Source organism: Cherax quadricarinatus, chromosome 38 (genome assembly GCF_038502225.1).
Source record: "Cherax quadricarinatus isolate ZL_2023a chromosome 38, ASM3850222v1, whole genome shotgun sequence".
Classification (NCBI taxonomy): domain Eukaryota; kingdom Metazoa; phylum Arthropoda; class Malacostraca; order Decapoda; family Parastacidae; genus Cherax; species Cherax quadricarinatus.
Window position 1 is genome coordinate 3,557,982 of NC_091329.1, and position 22,076 is coordinate 3,580,057.

The 22,076-nt window shown below is 38.4% G+C and overlaps 1 protein-coding gene across 18 annotated transcripts in view; it reads right to left on the bottom strand.

Moving 5' to 3' along the window:
* Positions 1-22,076, bottom strand: part of Rab3-GEF (Rab3 GDP-GTP exchange factor) — a 277,389-nt gene that overhangs the window by 68,480 nt on the left and 186,833 nt on the right. For all 18 annotated transcript variants that reach the window (XM_070092001.1, XM_070092000.1, XM_070092004.1 and 15 more), the window contains 6 exons: positions 19,595-19,736; positions 16,693-16,822; positions 16,010-16,226; positions 15,647-15,734; positions 8,596-8,780; positions 6,453-6,632 (listed from right to left, as the gene is read on the bottom strand). In XM_070092001.1, the coding sequence (XP_069948102.1) occupies positions 6,453-6,632; positions 8,596-8,780; positions 15,647-15,734; positions 16,010-16,226; positions 16,693-16,822; positions 19,595-19,736 (942 nt within the window). The remainder of the gene's footprint in view (positions 1-6,452; positions 6,633-8,595; positions 8,781-15,646; positions 15,735-16,009; positions 16,227-16,692; positions 16,823-19,594; positions 19,737-22,076) is intronic.

Below are 22,076 nucleotides of genomic sequence, written 5' to 3' on the forward strand. Positions count from 1 at the left end.
AAGCTAGCCTGAAATGTTCTATATAATTAGGGACTTCCCATGTGAAAAATGTAGTGTAATCCAGTTTTGTACAATGTATCATGTGGAAATAAACTGGTTGATTGACCAGTATATAACTGTATGTGGATGTGTACACTTGTGTAGAACTGTATACAGATGTGTACACTAGTATATGATTGTATATATATGATTGTATGTGGATGTATACACCAATCTATGACACTGTATACAAACACATGAGATACTGTATGAATACATCAGTATATAATACTGTATGTAGATGTTAACTTCATCTGGGTGGATGATTTGAGCTTAATTACCATGAATAATATTTTAGAAATGGTTTATGAGAAAACCTATTTGTATAAACAAAATAAAATTATGGTAAAAAACTGAGACTAAATATAGACAAAAAATCTAGCCCAGAATTCTTTTGTTTAGTGTTTTTAAAAACACAGTATCATAAATTAAAAAATCATTTTAAGACATTTCTTCAAGCTTGTTAAGCATGGCTCAAAAGTCAAGAATCAGCCAGCACATAAATAGATAAAACAAAAAGAGCAACTGGTGCTTTTAAATAAGAGTTCATTGCTTCCATCTGCCTCACTTTCCCCATTATGAAGTGACAAGTCTCCTGAGTCAACACCACAGCATACACACACCGACAGCTAGTGTATTCCTCGGTGTATATACGCTAAAAGTTTATTTTATATATATTTATGAGGCAGACACTACCATATAATTCCTAATCTGTAGCTACAGGAGCAGAGCTACCCTCATGGTGTCCCATCTTTAGTAGTGAATTTATCCTATAATTTTTAAGTTTCCATTAGTTGCAGCATTAACCATCTCTTGTAATTCATTCTGTGTAGGACCCATGTGTGTTCACATTATTTCATACTACCAGAGACTCTGAGAGCATGATGTTAATGACAAATGCTGTCCTAATTTATTAAGTACAGTGATGAAAAGACACTTCTTCAAGATAAACTTTTACTGAGACTAAGTTTTGATCTATACATCTTCATCTACAAACTTGTTTTGTCTTCATTACTGTCACCAGTATACCATTTGGATCCAACTTATTAACTATGAACTAAGCATGTACGTTTATTTAATTATTGATAATAGAGTTTCTTTGTTGGAAATGTATATATGTTGGAGATCCTACATTCATTTAGTACCCTGGTGGTCTGGTGGCTAAAGCTCCCGCTTCACACACGGAGGGCCCGGGTTCGATTCCCAGCGGGTGGAAATTCCGACACGTTTCCTTACACCTACTGTCCTGTTCACCTAGCAGCAAATAGGTACCTGGGTGTTAGTCGACTGGTGTGGGTCGCATCCTGGGGGACAAGATTAAGGACCCCAATGGAAATAAGTTAGACAGTCCTCGATGACGAACTGACTTTCTTGGGTTATCCTGGGTGGCTAACCCTCCGGGGTTAAAAATCCGAACGAAATCTTATCTTATCTTATCTTACAAGAGACTGTGAAAGATTTCACTACTGAAGAGATCTTTCAAATATTAATGTATATCACATACCAGTGCAGGAGGGCCCCACTTTACAGCACTTCACCTTGCAGAGTTTTGCTAATGCAGCAGTTTTCAGTTATACCCAGTCTTCATTTATTCAAACTTCCTACAATAAATATATTCACCACTCACTATAAACTAAGGACAAAAATATTTCAAGGTAAGTAATGTGTACTGTATATGGATTTTTTAGGCCTACCTCTATTACTCACCTAATATATGATAATGTAAATATATTATTAGGCTTTTATATGCATTTGAAAGTAAAAAAAAAAGAAAGAAAGAAGGAAAGAAAGAAAGAAAGAAAAAGAAAGAAAGAAAGAAAGAAAGAAAGAAAGAAAGAAAGAAAGAAAGGAAAAGAAAGAAAGAAAGAAAGAAAGAAAGAAAGAAAGAAAGAAAGAAAGAAAGAAAGAAAGAAAGAAAGAAAGAAAGAAAGAAAGAAAGAAAGAAAGGGGGGGGGCTATGTTTCACTTTACAGCAGTGACCCTGATCCTAACCTGCTGTATAAGCAGGGCCCACCTGTACTATACTATACTACTTAACCCTTAAACTTTCCAAACATAGATCTACGTTTTTTCAACATTTGAAAGTATGTAAAAAAACATAGAGCTTCTTTTTATTTTTTACATTTGAAAACGTGTAAAAAAAACTTTGATCTACTTTTTTTTTGTGTTATATTTGAAAATATGTAAAAAAACATAGATGTACTCTTGGAGCACTACGCATGTGAACATAGATCTGTTTGGACAGTTTAAGGGTTAATATGGCTTATTAATTTATCCCTGTGGTATACCTTCTCTGCTGTTCTAATATGCTTTGGATCTATTTTGTGATTCCCAGTGATGTGTCATAACCTGTCTTTATAAACATTATAATTTTTTTTTTCAACACATCGGTTGTCTCCCACCGAGGCAGGGTGACCCAAAAAGAAAGAAAATCCCCAAAAAGAAAATACTTTCATCATCATTCAACACTTCCACCTCACTCACACATAATCATCGTCTTTGCAGAGGCGCTCAGATACAACAGTCTAGAAGTCCCTCCAAACTGCCAATATCCCAAACCCCTCCTTTAAAGTGCAGGCATTGTACTTCACATTTCCAGGACTCAAGTCCGGCTAACCAGTTTCCCTGAATCCCTTCACAAAATATTACCCTGCTCACACTCCAGCAGTTCGTCAGGTCCCAAAAACCATTTGTCCCCATTCACTATCCAACACACTCACGCATGCTTGCTGGAAATCCAAGCCCCTTGCCCACAAAACCTCCTTTACCCCTTCCCTCCAACCTTTTCGAGGATGACCCCTACCCCGCCTTCCTTACCCTACAGAGTAATATGCTCTCCATGTCATTCTACTTTGATCCATTCTCTCTAAATGACCAAACCACCTCAACAACCCCTCTTCAGCCCTCTGACTAATACTTTTAGTAACTCCACACTCCCTAACTTCTGCACATGCTAGTGATGTGGTTTGTTTACTCTGCATGTGCCCAAAATAGTCAAGAGGAAATAGCTATTATCCTAACCACCCATCCCAGTTTCTTGACACAGCCATATTGTTAAGAATGTTTTGTTTTCTTAAAGCCACTGAGAAAATTAAATATGTGGTTAGAACATTTTAATAGTAACTCAGTATGTTGTAATAACCCTAATACTCAAGTTATCCAATAATGAGTTAGGCACATACAGTAGTGATGTGCCAATTCATTATATGATGCCTTAATTTTATATTTCATGTTGTATTTCACACTCAGCTTCTGCCAACTGGCTCTAACAATCCATACAAATATAAACCTAGACATGAAGCTCTTAGAGAGCTACAATAGAATGCATAGATATAACACAAGAAAAAATTACCTTTTCAATGTTGTATGTGTTTGACTTAACCCGAACAGAAACTAAATATGCATAGAGGTCCTACAATCTGCAACTCTCTACCCGAAGATTCTAAAAGTTCTCCATCTGCCAACGACTTCAAAAGTAGTTAAAAAAAACCCTCTGAACTTGATTGTTTGTTTTGTTTTGTTTATATTTGATATGATTAATAACTGAATATAAATGTCTGTAATTTGCTTATTAAATTTCCTTCTACCATATATGCTCATATTCTCCTGTCTCTACAACTCTTTCTACACCCAATTTTTTTCTACTTTCTAGTTTATATTACTGTCCCTTCTTTCTGACATTGCTACTGAAATAATCTGAGTCTGTCTGAGTTTTGTATTAATTAGTGTGATCACTTTAATTATCTCATCTTTGTGCAACCTACTTATGTTATAATGTACATTTATAATTTGCATCGCAATAGTCCTGTTAAAATAACCAGTTTTGTTGTTTTATAGCATTCATCCACATGACTGGCATATTAATGCTTTACTCTCAAACAATCTGCAAGGGATCCATTCCATGAGATGATTCAGGAGCACAAATTGAAGAGTGTGGAAGCCATGTCTGAATGGTAACAATGGATACAGAATGTGGTCAGGGTTTTCACGGCCCCTGTACTGAGACATTACATCAGTCAAACAAGTTGCACAATTTGGGGATTATAATACAAACTGGTCCCTTAATAGACATACGACATCTCAGAAGGTGGAGAACATGAAAGCAAACCGAGCATTGGGATCAAATCTCCTATAAACCTGCATAATATATAATGTGACCTAAAGGTTCCTGAACAATGGTTCACCTGTAATGCTTTATCTGTTAAAAATATTCAACCATTTGAGATCCTCAATCTACTTACTGCATTCTACAAGACTGTGTGAAAGGTTTCACTGCTACTTAGATTATTCATGTAAATATAATTTTTTTTTAACACACCAGCTGTCTCCCACCGAAGTAGGGTGATCTACAAGAGAAGAAACACTTTCATCATCATTCATTTAATCACTTGTCTTCTTAGTGACTAGATCACAGTGACTAATTTGTTTGAAATCACACTGCTAGAATTTATTTATATGGTCAGTTTGCTACTGTATCTTGTTGTTTAGTGAGAAGTTGATTGTAGTGGCCAAAACAAAGTCACTTCTTACCAATTACTGCAAAACTACTTACATGTATATTGGTTGAGTGCAGACTTTAGGTAAGAGAATATATGTATATAGTGTTGGCATGAATAGAGTGCCTTGAGGTGCACAGTCATACAACATATAAAAAGCAATGTTGCATGGTTACAGTGGTGGGCTGATGATGGTAATGGGAGGATGGAAGATGGGAGCAAAAATTATTAACAATTCTCATTTTTTGTCAGTCTATATGTGTGCTGGCTGACTTATTTTACAAACAGGTGAAAAGAGAACAGGTAAATATTTTTAAAGATAATTGAAATTAGGTGGGTGCCAAACGTCGATTAAACCAAACCAAAACAAAGGCATCTGACGAAAGAGTTTAAAAAGAAAAGAAACTGTCTTGTAACACCCTCCTCTCTACCTATGGGTCAGAAAGTATGCAATGTATTAAGTAACCTGATACTGTACTTTTCAGCAATCAGCTAAGATATCTTCTTAGACTTCTTAAGACTACAGTGCATTGAGAATGAAAACTATTCTCTTAAGACTGTTTAGACTACAGTGCACTGAGAATAAAAACTATCCTCTTAAGACTGTTTAACTGAGAATAAAAGCTATCTGTTTTAACTTCAATTTAAATATACTTTTCAGTGATCCAGCTGCATAGAGCAAAACAAAATTTAAGAAAAAATAAGTTAATATCATGACCATAATTGCATTTATTTAAAATAGATCATTCTCATCATAGCTAATACAGCTAGTGGTAGAAAATTTGCATTTCCTCCAGTGATGGGCAACATCTGAAAATATGATTGCCAAATTGCTAGGCACACTACCAAATACCTAATACTAAGACTAGGATAATTACAAGAAATCAATGCTACAAACAATCCTGGTTACAACTAGTGAAAATACTGCTGCTAAATAAATGTGAGTATACAATAGATGTGCATCTGCTTCTTTAATCACATATTGCTGCTGGCTCACTCTATCACTTCCTGGTAATGATCAGCTCTTGAGTACTTAGTAAACTATATCACAGCTATTTTCTCTTAGATAAACACAGATGTTACTGAAATTTTTTGTCTCCCTCCTTACTGACAACAAGGAATAAAACCAGCAGAAACATTGTGACATTCATGCTGGGTGAAATCAACCATTATTACTGGACAAACTTCCTGAGATGAAGAATCATCATACTTGTTTTGTGTCACATCACATTCTACATTTCTGTATTGACCTTTCATGTAATATGTGTATATCACTGACAAATATTATTTATCCTTTTAGCCATTATTATAGTCCTACAGTTGAAAGGAATACTGGAAAACACATAGACAACTGTATCAGTGTATGTAAGCTACTACTGCTAAAGTTTGTTTTATCAGAGAAAATGATGAACCTGTGCTGGAAATTTCTGTTGTTAAATTGATGAAATACAAATATAATCTTAAAGAGGCATATCAAGTACCTACTCATGTTACACTTAACTAATCTGCATGCACATTAAAAACAAGTAGAAAGAAATCTGTTTTCATTTTTAGTTACTATGAGGAATAAAGATAAGAAGTGTGGCTTCTTTTCATTTCATTAAAATTGTTATTTTAATGCTAAGTCTGCCACAACCTCTTGAATTTGCTGGTGGTGGCCCCCTGAGCAAAGGGCCTAGAAGTGATATTCTACTTTGAAGACGCTGGATCAAGCTAAACGTTGTGTATGAAACGAACCTGAGCAGCCCTGGAGCACAACAGCCAAGCGAGATAAAATAGGAGAGCCCAAACATGATCCAAAAAATTAGAGAAGGAACAAGAGAGGCAGTCAACAAAGAGAGGTGACGAGGACGTTGACTACGACACCTGAAATAGGTGCCTAAAAGAGGTCCTCATCGCCCTCTCTCCTGTTCGTACCTTGCTAGTGGCGAAGAGTAATCCCACACCTTCCATGCACACCTGCAGAAGGCCACCTTCACTAGTCTTCATATCTTGAACAGGAAATTCTCCACCAAGCTCTACACCTGGTAGAGCTCCTACACCCCTGGCAGCAGCTCGTTCCATTGACTCTTTAATGCAGTAGTAGAGGTCTTTACACTGCAAAAATCCAAAATTACATAGTGTAAAAACTATAAGGAAATAAGGGTAAGACAGAAAGCATGACTGCAGATGAAGTTACAAGGAGGATGTGTGGACCAATGTTTACACTGAAGCATATAAGTAAACAATATTTAGATAAAAGTAAGGAAGTTTTTGTTGCTTTCATGGATTTAGAAAAGGCATATGATAGGGTGGATAGGGGAGGAATGTGGCAGATGTTGCAAATGTATGGAATAGGTGGTAGGTTACTGAATGCTGTAAAGTTTTTATGAGGATAGTGAGGCTCAGGTTAGGATATGTAGGAGAGAAGGAGATTATTTTCCAGTAAAAGTAGGCCTAGACAGGGACGCATGATGTTACCATGGGAAAAAGGTGGGTGGTGTATTGAGGTATCTATGGAAACAACGAATGTTATTCATGGAGGCAAAGAAGGAAATGTATGAGAGTATAGTGGTACTAACACTCTTATACAGGCATGAAGCATGGGCTGTTTATGTTGCAGTAAGAAGGGTGAAGGCAATGAAGAGGTAATGTCTTAGAGATTTTTTTTTTATCAACAAGTTGGCCGTCTCCCACTGAGGCACATCCAAACTGTCAATATCCCAGACCCCTCCTTTAAAGTGCAGGCATTGTACTTCCCATTTCCAGGACTCAAGTCTGGTTAAATTTATAATAACTGGTTTCCCTGAATCCCTTCACTAAATATTACCCTGCCCACACTCCAGCAGATCATCAAGTCCCAAAAACCATTCGTCTCCATTCACTCCTATCTAACACACTCACACATGCTTGCTGGAAGTCCAAGTCCCTCACCCACAAAACCTCCTTTACCCCCTCCCACCATCCTTTTTGAAGATGACCCCTACCCCTCCTTCCTTTCCCTTTAGATTTATACACTCTCCAAGTCATTCCACTTTGATCCATTCTCTCTAAATGACAAAACCACCTCAACAACCCCTCTTCAGCCCTCTGACTAGTACTTTTAGTAACTCCACACCTCCTAATTTCCACACTCTGAATTCTCTGCATAATATTTACATCACACATTGCCTTAGACAGAACATCTCTACTGTCTCCAGCCACCTCCTGGCTGTAGCATTTACAATCTAAGCTTCACACCCATATACTATACTTTCACACATTCCCTTCTTTGCCTCCATAGATAACGTTTTTTGTCTCCACAGATACCTCAATGCACCACTCACCTTTTTTCCTTCATCAATTCTATGATTAACCTCATCCTTCATAAACCCATCTACTTACAAGTCAACTCCCAAATATCTGAAAACATTCACTTCTTCCATACTCCCTCTCTCCAATGTGATATCCAATTTTTCTTTATCTAAATCATTTGATACCCTCATCACCTAAGGGAAATGTGTGGTGTAAATATTATGCAAAGAATTCATAGCTTGGAGATTAGGAGGAGGTGCAGAGTAACTAACAGTATTACCCAGAAGGCTTAGAAGGGGTTGTTGAGGTGCTGTGAATATTTAGAAAGGATGGAGCAAAATAAGATGACTTTGAGGGTGTACAAATTTGTAGTAGAGGGAAGGTGGCATAGGGGCTGTCCTAGGAAACGTTGGAGGGAGAAGGTAAAGGACGATTTTATATGTGAGGGAAATGGACATCCAGCAGGTGTGTACGAGCGTGTTAAACTAGGAGTGAGTGGAGGCAAATGGTTTTTGGAACTTGGCTGTATAATATTCACACCACCCACTGCCCTTAACTTTCTCCTTGCTGTAATGTTTAAAACCCATGCTTTGCACCCAAGTGTCAATACCAGTATAAGTTTGGTACATTCCCATTTTAACCCTGATGACATACCATATCCTTGTCTAACATCTACCTTTAATGGAAAATAATCCTCATCTCTCTGAAAATACAATTCTAGAATATTTAAATGCACTAGCTTAATGATGAGCCATACAGTAATGCCATATTTAAAAATTAGGTTTACCTTTTTCGTGTAATATTTGTGTAGCTGAGTTTGACCTCCATTACGACGCCACAAACAGAGAACTTTATTCTTAGGTGAATATGTCATATTGACAAGGCGCTCAAACCACCACCGCTCAACAATAACTCCTCCAACTGATCTTAATATAAGGCCATCATCACGAACTTCTAGGAAAAGCAGATCACCTGTAAATATTTGGAACTTTTAGGAACTTACAGGAAAAGCAGGTCACCTGTAAATACTGTATACTGAACTATTTAAAAAAGGTCACCTGCAAATACTGAAGACTGAACTTGCTATAAAAGGTCACCTGTAAATACTGTATACAGAACCTGTTATAAAAGTAGGTCACCTGTATATATATTTGGAACTTGTAAGAAAAGCAGATCACCTGTAAATTTATGGAACTTCTATGAAAAGCAGGTCAAATATAAATATATGGAACCTCTGGAAAAAACAAGTAACTGGAAAATTTATGGGGAATATGTTACAATATTAGAGGACTGCTGTAGATTTTTTTTTTTATTATCACACTGGCCGATTCCCACTAAGGCAGGGTGGCCCGAAAAAGAAAAACTTTCACCATCATTCACTCCATCACTGTCTTGCCAGAAGGGTGCTTTACGCTACAGTTTTTAAACTGCAACATTAACACCCCTCCTTCAGAGTGCAGGCACTGTACTTCCCATCTCCAGGACTCAAGTCCGGCCTGCCGGTTTCCCTGAACCCCTTCATAAATGTTACTTTGCTCACACTCCAACAGCACGTCAAGTATTAAAAACCATTTGTCTCCATTCACTCCTATCAAACACGCTCATGCATGCCTGCTGGAAGTCCAAGCCCCTCGCACACAAAACCTCCTTTACCCCCCTCTCTCCAACCTTTCCTAGGCCGACCCCTACCCCGCCTTCCTTCCACTACAGACTGATACACTCTTGAAGTCATTCTGCTTCGCTCCATTCTCTCTATATGTCCGAACCACCTCAACAACCCTTCCTCAGCCCTCTGGACAACAGTTTTGGTAATCCCGCACCTCCTCCTAACTTCCAAACTACGAATTCTTTGCATTATATTCACACCACACATTGCCCTCAGACATGACATCTCCACTGCCTCCAGCCTTCTCCTTGCTGCAACATTCATCACCCATGCTTCACACCCATACAAGAGCATTGGTAAAACTATACTCTCATACATTCCCCTCTTTGCCTCCAAGGACAAAGTTCTTTGTCTCCACAGACTCCTAAGTGCACCACTCACTCTTTTCCCCTCATCAATTCTATGATTCACCTCATCTTTCATAGACCCATCCGCTGACACGTCTACTCCCAAATATCTGAATACATTCACCTCCTCCATACTCTCTCCCTCCAATCTGATATTCAATCTTTCATCACCTAATCTTTTCGTTATCCTCATAACCTTACTCTTTCCTGTATTCACCTTTAATTTTCTTCTTTTGCACACCCTACCAAATTCATCCACCAATCTCTGCAACTTCTCTTCAGAATCTCCCAAGAGCACAGTGTCATCAGCAAAGAGCAGCTGTGACAACTCCCACTTTGTGTGTGATTCTTCATCTTTTAACTCCACGCCTCTTGCCAAGACCCTCGCATTTACTTCTCTTACAACCCCATCTATAAATATATTAAACAACCACGGTGACATCACACATCCTTGTCTAAGGCCTACTTTTACTGGGAAATAATTTCCCTCTTTCCTACATACTCTAACTTGAGCCTCACTATCCTCGTAAAAACTCTTCACTGCTTTCAGTAACCTACCTCCTACACCATACACTTGCAACATCTGCCACATTGCCCCCCTATCCACCCTGTCATATGCCCCTTCCAAATCCATAAATGCCACAAAGACCTCTTTAGCCTTATCTAAATACTGTTCACTTATATGTTTCACTGTAAACACCTGGTCCACACACCCCCTACCTTTCCTAAAGCCTCCATGTTCATCTGCTATCCTATTCTCCATCTTACTCTTAATTCTTTCAATAATAACTCTACCATACACTTTACCAGGTATACTCAGCAGACTTATCCCCCTATAATTTTTACACTCTCTTTTATCCCCTTTGCCTTTATACAAAGGAACTATGCATGCTCTCTGCCAATCCCTAGGTACCTTACCCTCTTCCATACATTTATTAAATAATTGCACCAAAAACTCCAAAACTATATCCCCACCTGCTTTTAACATTTCTATCTTTATCCCATCAATCCCGGCTGCCTTACCCCCTTTCATTTTACCTACTGCCTCACGAACTTCCCCCACACTCACAACTGGCTCTTCCTCACTCCTACAAGATGTTATTCCTCCTTGTCCTATACACGAAATCACAGCTTCCCTATCTTCATCAACATTTAACAATTCCTCAAAATATTCCCTCCATCTTCCCAATACCTCTAACTCTCCATTTAATAACTCTCCTCTCCTATTTTTAACTGACAAATCCATTTGTTCTCTAGGCTTTCTTAACTTGTTAATCTCACTCCAAAACTTTTTCTTATTTTCAACAAAATTTGTTGATAACATCTCACCCACTCTCTCATTTGCTCTCTTTTTACATTGCTTCACCACTCTCTTAACCTCTCTCTTTTTCTCCATATACTCTTCCCTCCTTGCATCACTTCTACTTTGTAAAAACTTCTCATATGCTAACTTTTTCTCCCTTACTACTCTCTTTACATCATCATTCCACCAATCGCTCCTCTTCCCTCCCGCACCCACTTTCCTGTAACCACAAACTTCTGCTGAACACTCTAACACTACATTTTTAAACCTACCCCATATCTCTTCGACCCCATTGCCTATGCTCTCATTAGCCCATCTATCCTCCAATAGCTGTTTATATCTTACCCTAACTGCCTCCTCTTTTAGTTTATAAACCTTCACCTCTCTCTTCCCTGATGCTTCTATTCTCCTTGTATCCCATCTACCTTTTACTCTCAGTGTAGCTACAACTAGAAAGTGATCTGATATATCTGTGGCCCCTCTATAAACATGTACATCCTGAAGTCTACTCAACAGTCTTTTATCTACCAATACATAATCCAACAAACTACTGTCATTTCGCCCTACATCATATCTTGTATACTTATTTATCCTCTTTTTCTTAAAATATGTATTACCTATAACTAAACCCCTTTCTATACAAAGTTCAATGAAAGGGCTCCCATTATCATTTACACCTGGCACCCCAAACTTACCTACCACACCCTCTCTAAAAGTTTCTCCTACTTTAGCATTCAGGTCCCCTACCACAATTACTCTCTCACTTGGTTCAAAGGCTCCTATACATTCACTTAACATCTCCCAAAATCTCTCTCTCTCCTCTACATTCCTCTCTTCTCCAGGTGCATACACGCTTATTATGACCCACTTTTCGCATCCAACCTCTACGTTAATCCACATAATTCTTGAATTTACACATTCATATTCTCTTTTCTCCTTCCATAACTGATCATTTAACATTACTGCTACCCCTTCCTTTGCTCTAACTCTCTCAGATACTCCAGATTTAATCCCATTTCTTTCCCCCCACTGAAACTCCCCTACCCCCTTCAGCTTTGTTTTGCTTAGGGCCAGGACATCCAACTTCTTTTCATTCATAACATCAGCAATCATCTGTTTCTTGTCATCCGCACTACATCCACGCACATTTAAGCATCCCAGTTTTATAAAGTTTTTCTTCTTCTCTTTTTTAGTAAATGTCTACAGGAGAAGGGGTTACTAAAAAGGATATATGTGGAGACTAAAAAGGATATATCTGTTTATTTTATTCTTCTATATACAGCAGCTCTACAAAGATAATACTGTAGCAGCTTCATGTGATAAAATGCATGGTGAACAGCATGGTTTATACTGCTTATGTCATACATTTATTATAGTACTAATTTTTTTTTTAAAACATCAGCCGTCTCCCACTGAGGCAGGGTGACCCAAAAAGAAAGAAAAACCCAAAAAGAAAAGAAAAAACTTTCATCACAATTAAACACTTTCACCATCACTCATACATAATCACTGTTTTTGCAGAGGTGCTCAGATACAACAGTTCAGATGTCCCGCCCCAAAACTGTCAATATCCCAAACCCCCTCCTTTAAAGTGCAGGCATTGTACTTCCCATATAGTACTAAATATAGCTACCAAAATGTTTTATTCCATCAAGAGGCCAAAACTACAAACTAAGAGTAGAAGAGCTGCTGAATAAATGAACGACATATATGTATATACTGGAGTTTACCTGGAGAGAGTTCCGGGAGTCAACGCCCCCGCGGCCCGGTCTGTGACCAGGCCTCTGGTGGATCAGAGCCTGATCAACCAGGCTGTTGCTGCTGGCTGCACGCAAACCAACATACGAGCCACAGCCCGGCTGGTCAGGAACCGACTTTAGGTGCTTGTCCAGTGCCAGCTTGAAGACTGCCAGGGGTCTGTTGGTAATCCCCCTTATGTATGCTGGGAGGCAGTTGAACAGTCTTGGGCCCCTGACACTTAATGTATGGTCTCTTAACGTGCTAGTGACACCCCTGCTTTTCATTGAGGGGATGTTGCATCGTCTGCCAAGTCTTTTGCTTTTGTAGTGAGTGATTTTCGTGTGCAAGTTCGGTACTAGTCCCTCTAGGATTTTCCAGGGGTATATAATCATGTATCTCTCCCTCCTGCGTTCCAGGGAATACAGGTTTAGGAACCTCAAGCGCTCCCAGTAATTGAGGTGTTTTATCTCCGTTATGCGCGCCATGAAGGTTCTCTGTACATTTTCTAGGTCAGCAATTTCACCTGCCTTGAAAGGTTCTGTTAGTGTGCAGCAACATTCCAGCCTAGATAGAACAAGTGACCTGAAGAGTGTCATCATGGGCTTGGCCTCCCTAGTTTTGAAGGTTCTCATTATCCATCCTGTCATTTTTCTAGCAGATGCGATTGATACAATGTTATGGTCCTTGAAGGTGAGATCCTCCGACATGATCACTCCCAGGTCTTTGACGTTGGTGTTTCGCTCTATTTTGTGGCCAGAATTTGTTTTGTACTCTGATGAAGATTTAATTTCCTCGTGTTTACCATATCTGAGTAATTGAAATTTCTCATCGTTGAACTTCATATCGTTTTCTGCAGCCCACTGAAAGATTCGGTTGATGTCTGCCTGGAGCCTTGCAGTGTCTGCAATGGAAGACACTGTCATGCAGATTCGGGTGTTATCTGCAAAGGAAGACACGGTGCTGTGGCTGACATCCTTGTCTATGTCGGATATGAGGATGAGGAACAAGATGGGAGCGAGTACTGTGCCTTGTGGAACAGAGCTTTTCACCGTAGCTGCCTCGGACTTTACTCTGTTGACAACTACTCTCTGTGTTCTGTTAGTGAGGAAATTATAGATCCATCGACTGACTTTTCCTGTTATTCCTTTAGCACGCATTTTGTGCGCTATTACGCCATGGTCACACTTGTCGAAGGCTTTTGCAAAGCCTGTATATATTACATCTGCATTCTTTTTGTCTTCTAGTGCATTTAGGACCTTGTCGTAGTGATCCAATAGTTGAGACAGACAGGAGCGTCCTTTTCTAAACCCATGTTGCCCTGGGTTGTGTAACTGATGGGTTTCTAGATGGGTGGTGATCTTGCTTCTTAGGACCCTTTCAAAGATTTTTATGATATGGGATGTTAGTGCTATCGGTCTGCAGTTCTTTGCTGTTGCTTTACTGCCCCCTTTGTGGAGTGGGGCTATGTCTGTTGTTTTTAGTAACTGTGGGACGACCCCCGTGTCCATGCTCCCTCTCCATAGGATGGAAAAGGCTTGTGATAGGGGCTTCTTGCAGTTCTTGATGAACACGGAGTTCCATGAGTCTGGCCCTGGGGCAGAGTGCATGGGCATGTCATTTATCGCCTGTTCGAAGTCATTTGGCGTCAGGATAACATCGGATAGGCTTGTGTTAACCAAATTTTGTGGCCCTCTCATAAAAAATTCATTTTGATCTTCGACTCTCAGTCTGGTTAGCGGCTTGCTAAAAACTAAGTCATATTGGGACTTGAGTAGCTCACTCATTTCCTTGCTGTCATCTGTGTAGGACCCATCTTGTTTAAGTAGGGGCCCAATACTGGACGTTGTTCTTGACTTTGATTTGGCATAGGAGAAGAAATACTTTGGGTTTCTTTCGATTTCATTTATGGCTTTTAGTTCTTCCCACGATTCCTGACTCCTATAAGATTCCTTTAGCTTAAGTTCGATGCTTGCTATTTCTCTGACCAGTGTCTCCCTACGCATTTCAGATATATTGACCTCTTTTAGCCGCTCTGTTATTCTCTTCCATCGCCTGTAAAGGGAGCGCCTGTCTCTTTCTATTTTACATTTACTCCTCCTTTTTCTTAGAGGAATAAGCCTTGTGCATACATCGAGTGCCACCAAGTTAATCTGTTCTAGGCATAAGTTGGGGTCTGTGTTGCTTAGTATATCTTCCCAGCTTATATCGGTTAGGACTTGGTTTACTTGGTCCCACTTTATGTTTTTGTTATTGAAGTTGAATTTGGTGAATGCTCCCTCGTGGCTAGTCTCATTATGTCGGTCTGGGGCTCCACGCATACATGTCTGAACCTCAATTATGTTGTGATCTGAGTATATTGTTTTTGATATGGTGACATTTCTTATCAGATCATCATTGTTAGTGAAGATGAGGTCTAGTGTATTCTCCAGTCTAGTAGGCTCTATTATTTGCTGGTTTAAATTGAATTTTGTGCAGAGATTTAAAAGCTCGTGTGAGTGTGAGTTTTCATCAGAGCTGCCTCCTGGTGTTATTACTGCAACAATATTATTTGCTATATTCCTCCATTTTAGGTGCCTTAAGTTGAAATCCCCCAGGAGCAAGATGTTGGGTGCAGGAGCTGGAAGATTTTCCAGACAGTGGTCAATTTTTAACAGCTGTTCCTGGAATTGCTGGGATGTTGCATCCAGAGGCTTGTAGATTACCACAATGACTAGGTTTTGGTTCTCGACCTTTACTGCTAAAACTTCCACTAAATCATTTGAGGCACAACAATTTTACTAACCTGATGCATCAGTACCCGAATGAACAGTGAAGCTCTGGCGGTGCATCTGCCTTGATCCCAGAGGTCTTAAGTCAATGTCATTGCCATGCTGAAGGAAAAGTTGAAAAATATTTTTATTTTAATATAAATTATTTCTAAAGCTATTTAGTTTCATAAAGATGAACAAAAATACAGTACTAACATTTCCTTCCTTCAGAAAAAAATATGATATGATACACAAAAGTAAAATTCTTACCAAATTATTTATATTTAATATAAAATATTTTTATACCTAATAAGTTTTGCACAGCTGAACAAAAATACAGTACGAACATCCCTTTCAGAAAACAATATGATAACAATACACAGAAGTAAAATTCTTACCAAATTATTTATCTGATCAAGTAGTTCATTAACTTCTTGACTGTACACAAGACCAATGTGTGACTTGCCAAGTAACCTGCGCACCTTCCTCTTAATGTCTTCTTTACGAACATTGACCATTACCATAAAGGCAACAAGGTTGTAGAGCATTGTGGATAGTAATCTGTCCTCCTCGTGCTCCAAACGCTTTCGTTCAGATTCACTCAGACTATTGTATCTGCAATAACAAGTCAGATGACTTAGTTGATGTGCGTTTATGACAATATTAATTTTACTACCCTATATGTATCTTTCATGCCTTCTTCAATTTAGAATGAGAGTGAGAGAGAAAGAATGAATGTGAAAGAAATAATGAGAGTGAGAGAGGATGAGAGAGTGAGAGAATGAGAGTGAGAGAGAGAGAATGAGAGGGAGAGAGAGAGAATGAGAGGGAGAGAATGAGTGAGAAAGAGAATGAGAATGAGTGTGTGAATGTGTTTGTAGTGTAGTTCTCAGTCACACCTCATAACTCTTATCAACCAGTTTTACTGTTTATTATTGTGTTTTAGATTTTGTTAAAAATACATACTTCACTATACATTTTCAAATTTTTATAGATGTTACTTTATAATCAGCAGCTTTACTAGACAAACTACATGAAAAAGGCACATTAACTAAGTGCCTTCTCCAATATCATTACATACCTCTCCATCATTTCACTTGGTCCCTGGTCCATCCCCACCATGTCTCTCTCCTGAGCAACTGCATCTAGAAAACAGTCTTCCCAAAACTGCATCTGGTCCCAGAGTGGTGATCTCTCCTTACCTATAAGACCTGCAAAAAAAAAAAAAAAAAAAAATCCAGCAAATTACACTTTTTTTTAACACACTGGCCATTTCCCACCAAGGCACGGTGACCCACAAAAAAGAAACACTTTCATCATCATTCACTCCATCACTGTCTTGCCAGAGGTGTGCCTACACTACAGTTAAAAAAAACTGCAACATATTTCCACCCCTCCTTTAGAATGCAGGCACTGCACTTCCCACCTCCAGGACTCAAGTCTGGCTTGCCAGTTTCCCTGACTCCCTTCATAAATTACACATGTTCACTAAATATCCATCCATCTATCTATCCTTCACTAAGCACTATAGCAATCATTACTGATATATCCTTGTCTGCAAGCTAATGCATAATTACTAGAAATCATGATGTACTTTTTTCATTATTTTGCTCTTGTATCTACTTTTTATACTGGCATTCAATCAGAGGTAGGGGTCGGCCTAGGAAAGGTTGGAGGGAGGGGGTAAAGGAGGTTTTGTGTGCGAGAGGCTTGGACTTCCAACAAGCGTGCATGAGTGTATTTGATAGGAGTGAATGGAGACAAATGGTTTTTAATACTTGACGTGCTATTGGAGTATGAGCAAAGTAACATTTATGAAGAGATTCAGGGAAACCGGCAGGCCGAACAAGAGTCCTGGAGATGGGAAATACAGTGTCTACACTCTGAAGGAGGGGTGTTAATGTTGCAGTTTTATAACTGTAGTGTAAAGCACCCCTCTGGCAAGACAGTGATGGAGTGAATTATGATGAAAGTTTTTCTTTTTCAGGCCACCCCACCTTGGTGGGAATCGGCCAATGTGTTAATAAAAAAGATAGTTTTAACTGATTTCCTGTGTTAGCTTAAGTCTTACCTAAAACATTGATTGTCATATGGGCTTTGTAAAAATGTTTGTAAAAACATATCTATGTAGCACATATGAATGTAATTATTCATTGAATAAAAATTTGAATATTAAGAGCTGACATCATCTGTGCTTAATTAAGGATGGATCATGTACATTTAACATATTGTGACTAAGTGAAAAATACAGTACAAGAGTATATTACATCAAAGGTTAAAAATAGCTAAGACACCCTTTGAACTGCTCACAAGCTTCTGTTATATTATAAAGAAAACTGACCTCATCAGAAAGCTAAGTTTCTGAAAGTTACCATATTGCATATGATCATAGTTTTTAATTATTACTACAGCATATGGAAAGTCCATTACTGAATATAAAATCTTGGATACAGTGCAGTATTACAAAGTTATTTCCCAAGTAAATTACATTTAAAAGCAAATCTATGACATAAATAAGAGCTAGCAAGGTTGTTGAGGTTGGAAGGCAGAGTTTAGGTCACCAGGGCTCCCAGCAGCCCTGACCTACCCTTGTTAATTATGACCTCCACTACTCGCTGGATTGTGTGATAATCTGAGTGTGCTTTTCTTTCTACTACTTATTAAAAAACTTTTGCTTTACATTCATAGGCGTGGGGTTTTATATGGTAGGATTGTGAGAAGGTATATATTAGTAATGTCTTGTATTGACTGTAACTGGAATGTACCTATCAATGAGCCCATTTTGCTACTTTTTGCAACAATATTAATTGTGGTATCACAATGAAAGTACATGCATATGTACTAAGAAAATCCTTCTGAGGGCATTTTTCTGGTAAGGGGATAACAATCTTTTGTCAATGCCTGCAACCACAATGGCTCAAGCCTCCCACACCTTCAGCACTCAGGAAAGAGGTAGTGTTGATTAAGATACTAAGTCTGTTTCAAGTCTTCCATCCTTCTCACTGACAGAGATAAGTACTCTAGTAATGCCTCCACACGGCAGAGACTGGAGCTTCCAAGTAGTCCTTGGATCATAATGTCAATTGGAAGGAGATAGGCGTTAACGAAGACCAAACTAGGAGTGAGGGGAAAATGGTGGGGAAAATAGAGAGACAGGTTTTACCATATAAACTGTGAGCTACTAGAGACTTGCTCCTCCTTCCAGGAACTGACTTCCCTTCCCTGATGAAGCAAAAGGTTTATGTAAATGGTATTTAATTTTAGTTTTTCATTTAGTTTAATACAGGCTAGAGTACACTTCATGAAGCACGTAATCGAGGATACTATGATGTGTCCAAGTTGTTAATTGAAGCAGGAGCAGGCATTAATGCTGAAGGTTTAAACAACGATCCTGGACAATATCTGCAATTGTCACTACTCAGCTTCAGCAGGTGGTATTATATTAACATATAAACACTTCTGGAAAGAGTGACTGAGTGAATGAATGATAGTGAATGTTGTTCGTCCCTCTGTGTCGCCCTGCCTTGGCAGGAGATGGCGGTAGCTGCAGTAAAAACAAAAAACCTGTCCTTCAATATAGTCATAAAAACAATCTTTAATAACCTTTTTTGTACAAATCCAAACACAGATAAATTAGGACAATACAATTTTGTCTTCATACAATTTAAGCATATTAATAAATATAAAGATTAATGTATTTACAGTGTATAGTATATAATTATGAATGATGCTATGTGATATTTTCTATTGAAAAATGTTAAGAGGGACACTTAAATAGATCATTACACACAAGAGATTGCCATGTTGTATGTATAATACTTTTTTTCTCTCATTTTCATGATAATTTTATGAGATAATGTCAAGTCATACACATACCAAGATCTCACTTCATTTATATTGTTATAAGAATCTATAAAAAAATTCTGGATGTCAAGCTGTGGTCAATTAGTGAAAAATAAATCAAAGTGTAAAAGCAGTCTAACCTTCAAAGAGGTATGTTCTGCCTGAGTCTGGAGAGGGAGTAGTTGATGTAGGGATCATATTACCAGCATGATATCTAAACCCTGTTGAAAGGGATGACTTGCTTGACCACATACTGGACGTTCTCTTAGATCCCCGGGGAAACTGCAAAAAAACAAACAAAAAAAAAAAACATAAGAAGTTTTAAAAGAAAAGAAGAATAAGAAGTTATATAAAAGGATGAACTATAAGAAATTATGTAAAAAGGTGAACCATAAGACACTGTACAAAAAGAAGTATAATACAGAGAGGGGTCTGCAAGCAATGTCACAAGTTACTGGCTCTTTATCATGTCCACCAAACTGGATGTTAAACCTCATTTACAACCACATACTGATAATGCACTGACAACTGAGCAAGTGTGTGAGATATCCAGAGTAAATGACACTGAAATGCAGTGGATACCTTTGTGTGTGAGATATCCAGAGTAAATGACACTGAAATGCAGTGGATACCTTTGTGTGTGAGATATCCAGAGTAAATGACACTGAAATGCAGTGGATACCTTTATTAATGAGAGCACTTTTCTCACACAGCAGTCAGTGGACAATGAATGAGAAACAGAAGTACAGTGTAACTCCAACTTACGATGTTTCACTCTTATGACAGTGGTACTGTGGAACCAATTAATTACTTACGAACAAGAATGTGTTCTTATGGTGGGAAGAGTATACATTTTAAAAATTTTTAAAAATTAATTATGCTGTAAATAATATTTTCTTTTTTTTTTGGTTAGTTTTTACCAAATGCATTCATATTTTGTTTATGTTTATGCATGTATAGAAAACTAACATTTGTTTGATGAAGATTGGTCAAGAACTCTAGATTTAATTCTTATGTTTTTATTAAGAATAAATTATATACAGTGGAACCTCTACTTACGAGTGTATCCATGTGTGAGTTTTTCCAGATACAAGCAATCGCTCGGTCAATTTTTTGCTTCCAGACGCGAGCAAAATTTACAGATGCAAGTGGGTCTCAAGGGAGGTTCCTTGATGCTGGTGAGGGGCTCTTGCTCTTGATCTAGGGAATTTGATCTCAGTTGTTTGTTGGACTATTTTACTGAAACTTAGGCAATGTATGGTGGAAAGATGCTTCTTAATATACACCAAAAAAAATGAAAGAAATCAGACCATAAATAATGGAGTTCACTTTTCGGCCATTAGCCTACCCTTAGCGGTATATTTTCATATGGTTTTTATGGTTGTACGTATTCTCGTTTTTTGGTCTCATTTGATAGAATGGAAGATATAATATAGAAATTCGTACATACATATGATTTTGATTGGTTTCACAATGAAAAGTACCTTGAAAATGAGCTCAAAGTAGTAGAAATGTTCGATTCTGTGGCGATGTTTCAAGAGTAAACAAATGACGTCACCATCCAACACCTGTTTGATTGGCACTGCCCCACAACCTTCACATATTGGACAGCTCTTCAACATGCTAGCAAAATACACAAATAACCCGCACATAAAAGAGAGAAGCTTACGATAACGTTTCGGTCCGACTTGGACCATTTACAAAGTCACACAGTGTGACTTTGTAAATGGTCCAAGTCGGACCGAAATGTAGTTGTAAGCTTCTCTCTTTTATGTGTGGGTTATTTGTGTATCGTTCCAGTCACGGTATTGTGCCTTTTTTTGTTATTTATGCTAGCAAAAGTGGAAGCAGACATCATGAGGTAGCAGTGGCAGACAACATGAAGCAGCAGTGGCAGACAATATGAAGCAGCAGTGACATACAACATGAAGCAGCAGTGGCAGACAACATGAAGCAGCAGTGGCAGACATCATGAAGCAACAGTGGCAGACAACATGAAACAGCAGTGGCAGACAACATGAAACAGCAATGGCAGACAACATGAAGCAGCACTACATACCTCTTTCCTACACATGCACACACACACACACACACGCACACACACACAGGCACGCACAGACTCTCTCATTCTCTCTATAACATGTATACACAAATTAAAGTATGTTTAATATTATTTTTAAGTGAAAAAGAACAGTACTGAATGTAAAATAGTAGCTTACAAATTCTTTGGAAAAAATAGCTGATATAAGCTAGGTAATATTATGGTCTTGGAATGCATTAATTAATTTTACATTGTTTCATATGGGAAAATAGGTTCCGAGTACCAAACGACTGACTTATGATGAATTTTCAGGAACAAATTGTGGTAAGGTAGAGGCCCTCTTGTACAGTATATACTGGTACATACACAGATACAGTCAAAGGAAGGTGAAATACAGGAGTATTTCTTGGTGAAGGAGACCTGCTGGGTGTATGTAGGACATAAGAATTAAAAGACAATGCGAGGTCACCCAGAGAACACTTCAGAAAGCTGAGGAGGGGTTGTTGAGGTGATCTGGACATTCAGAGAGAATAGAAAGGGATAGGAAAAAGAGGGTGAATAAATTTGGGGTAGAAGGTAGA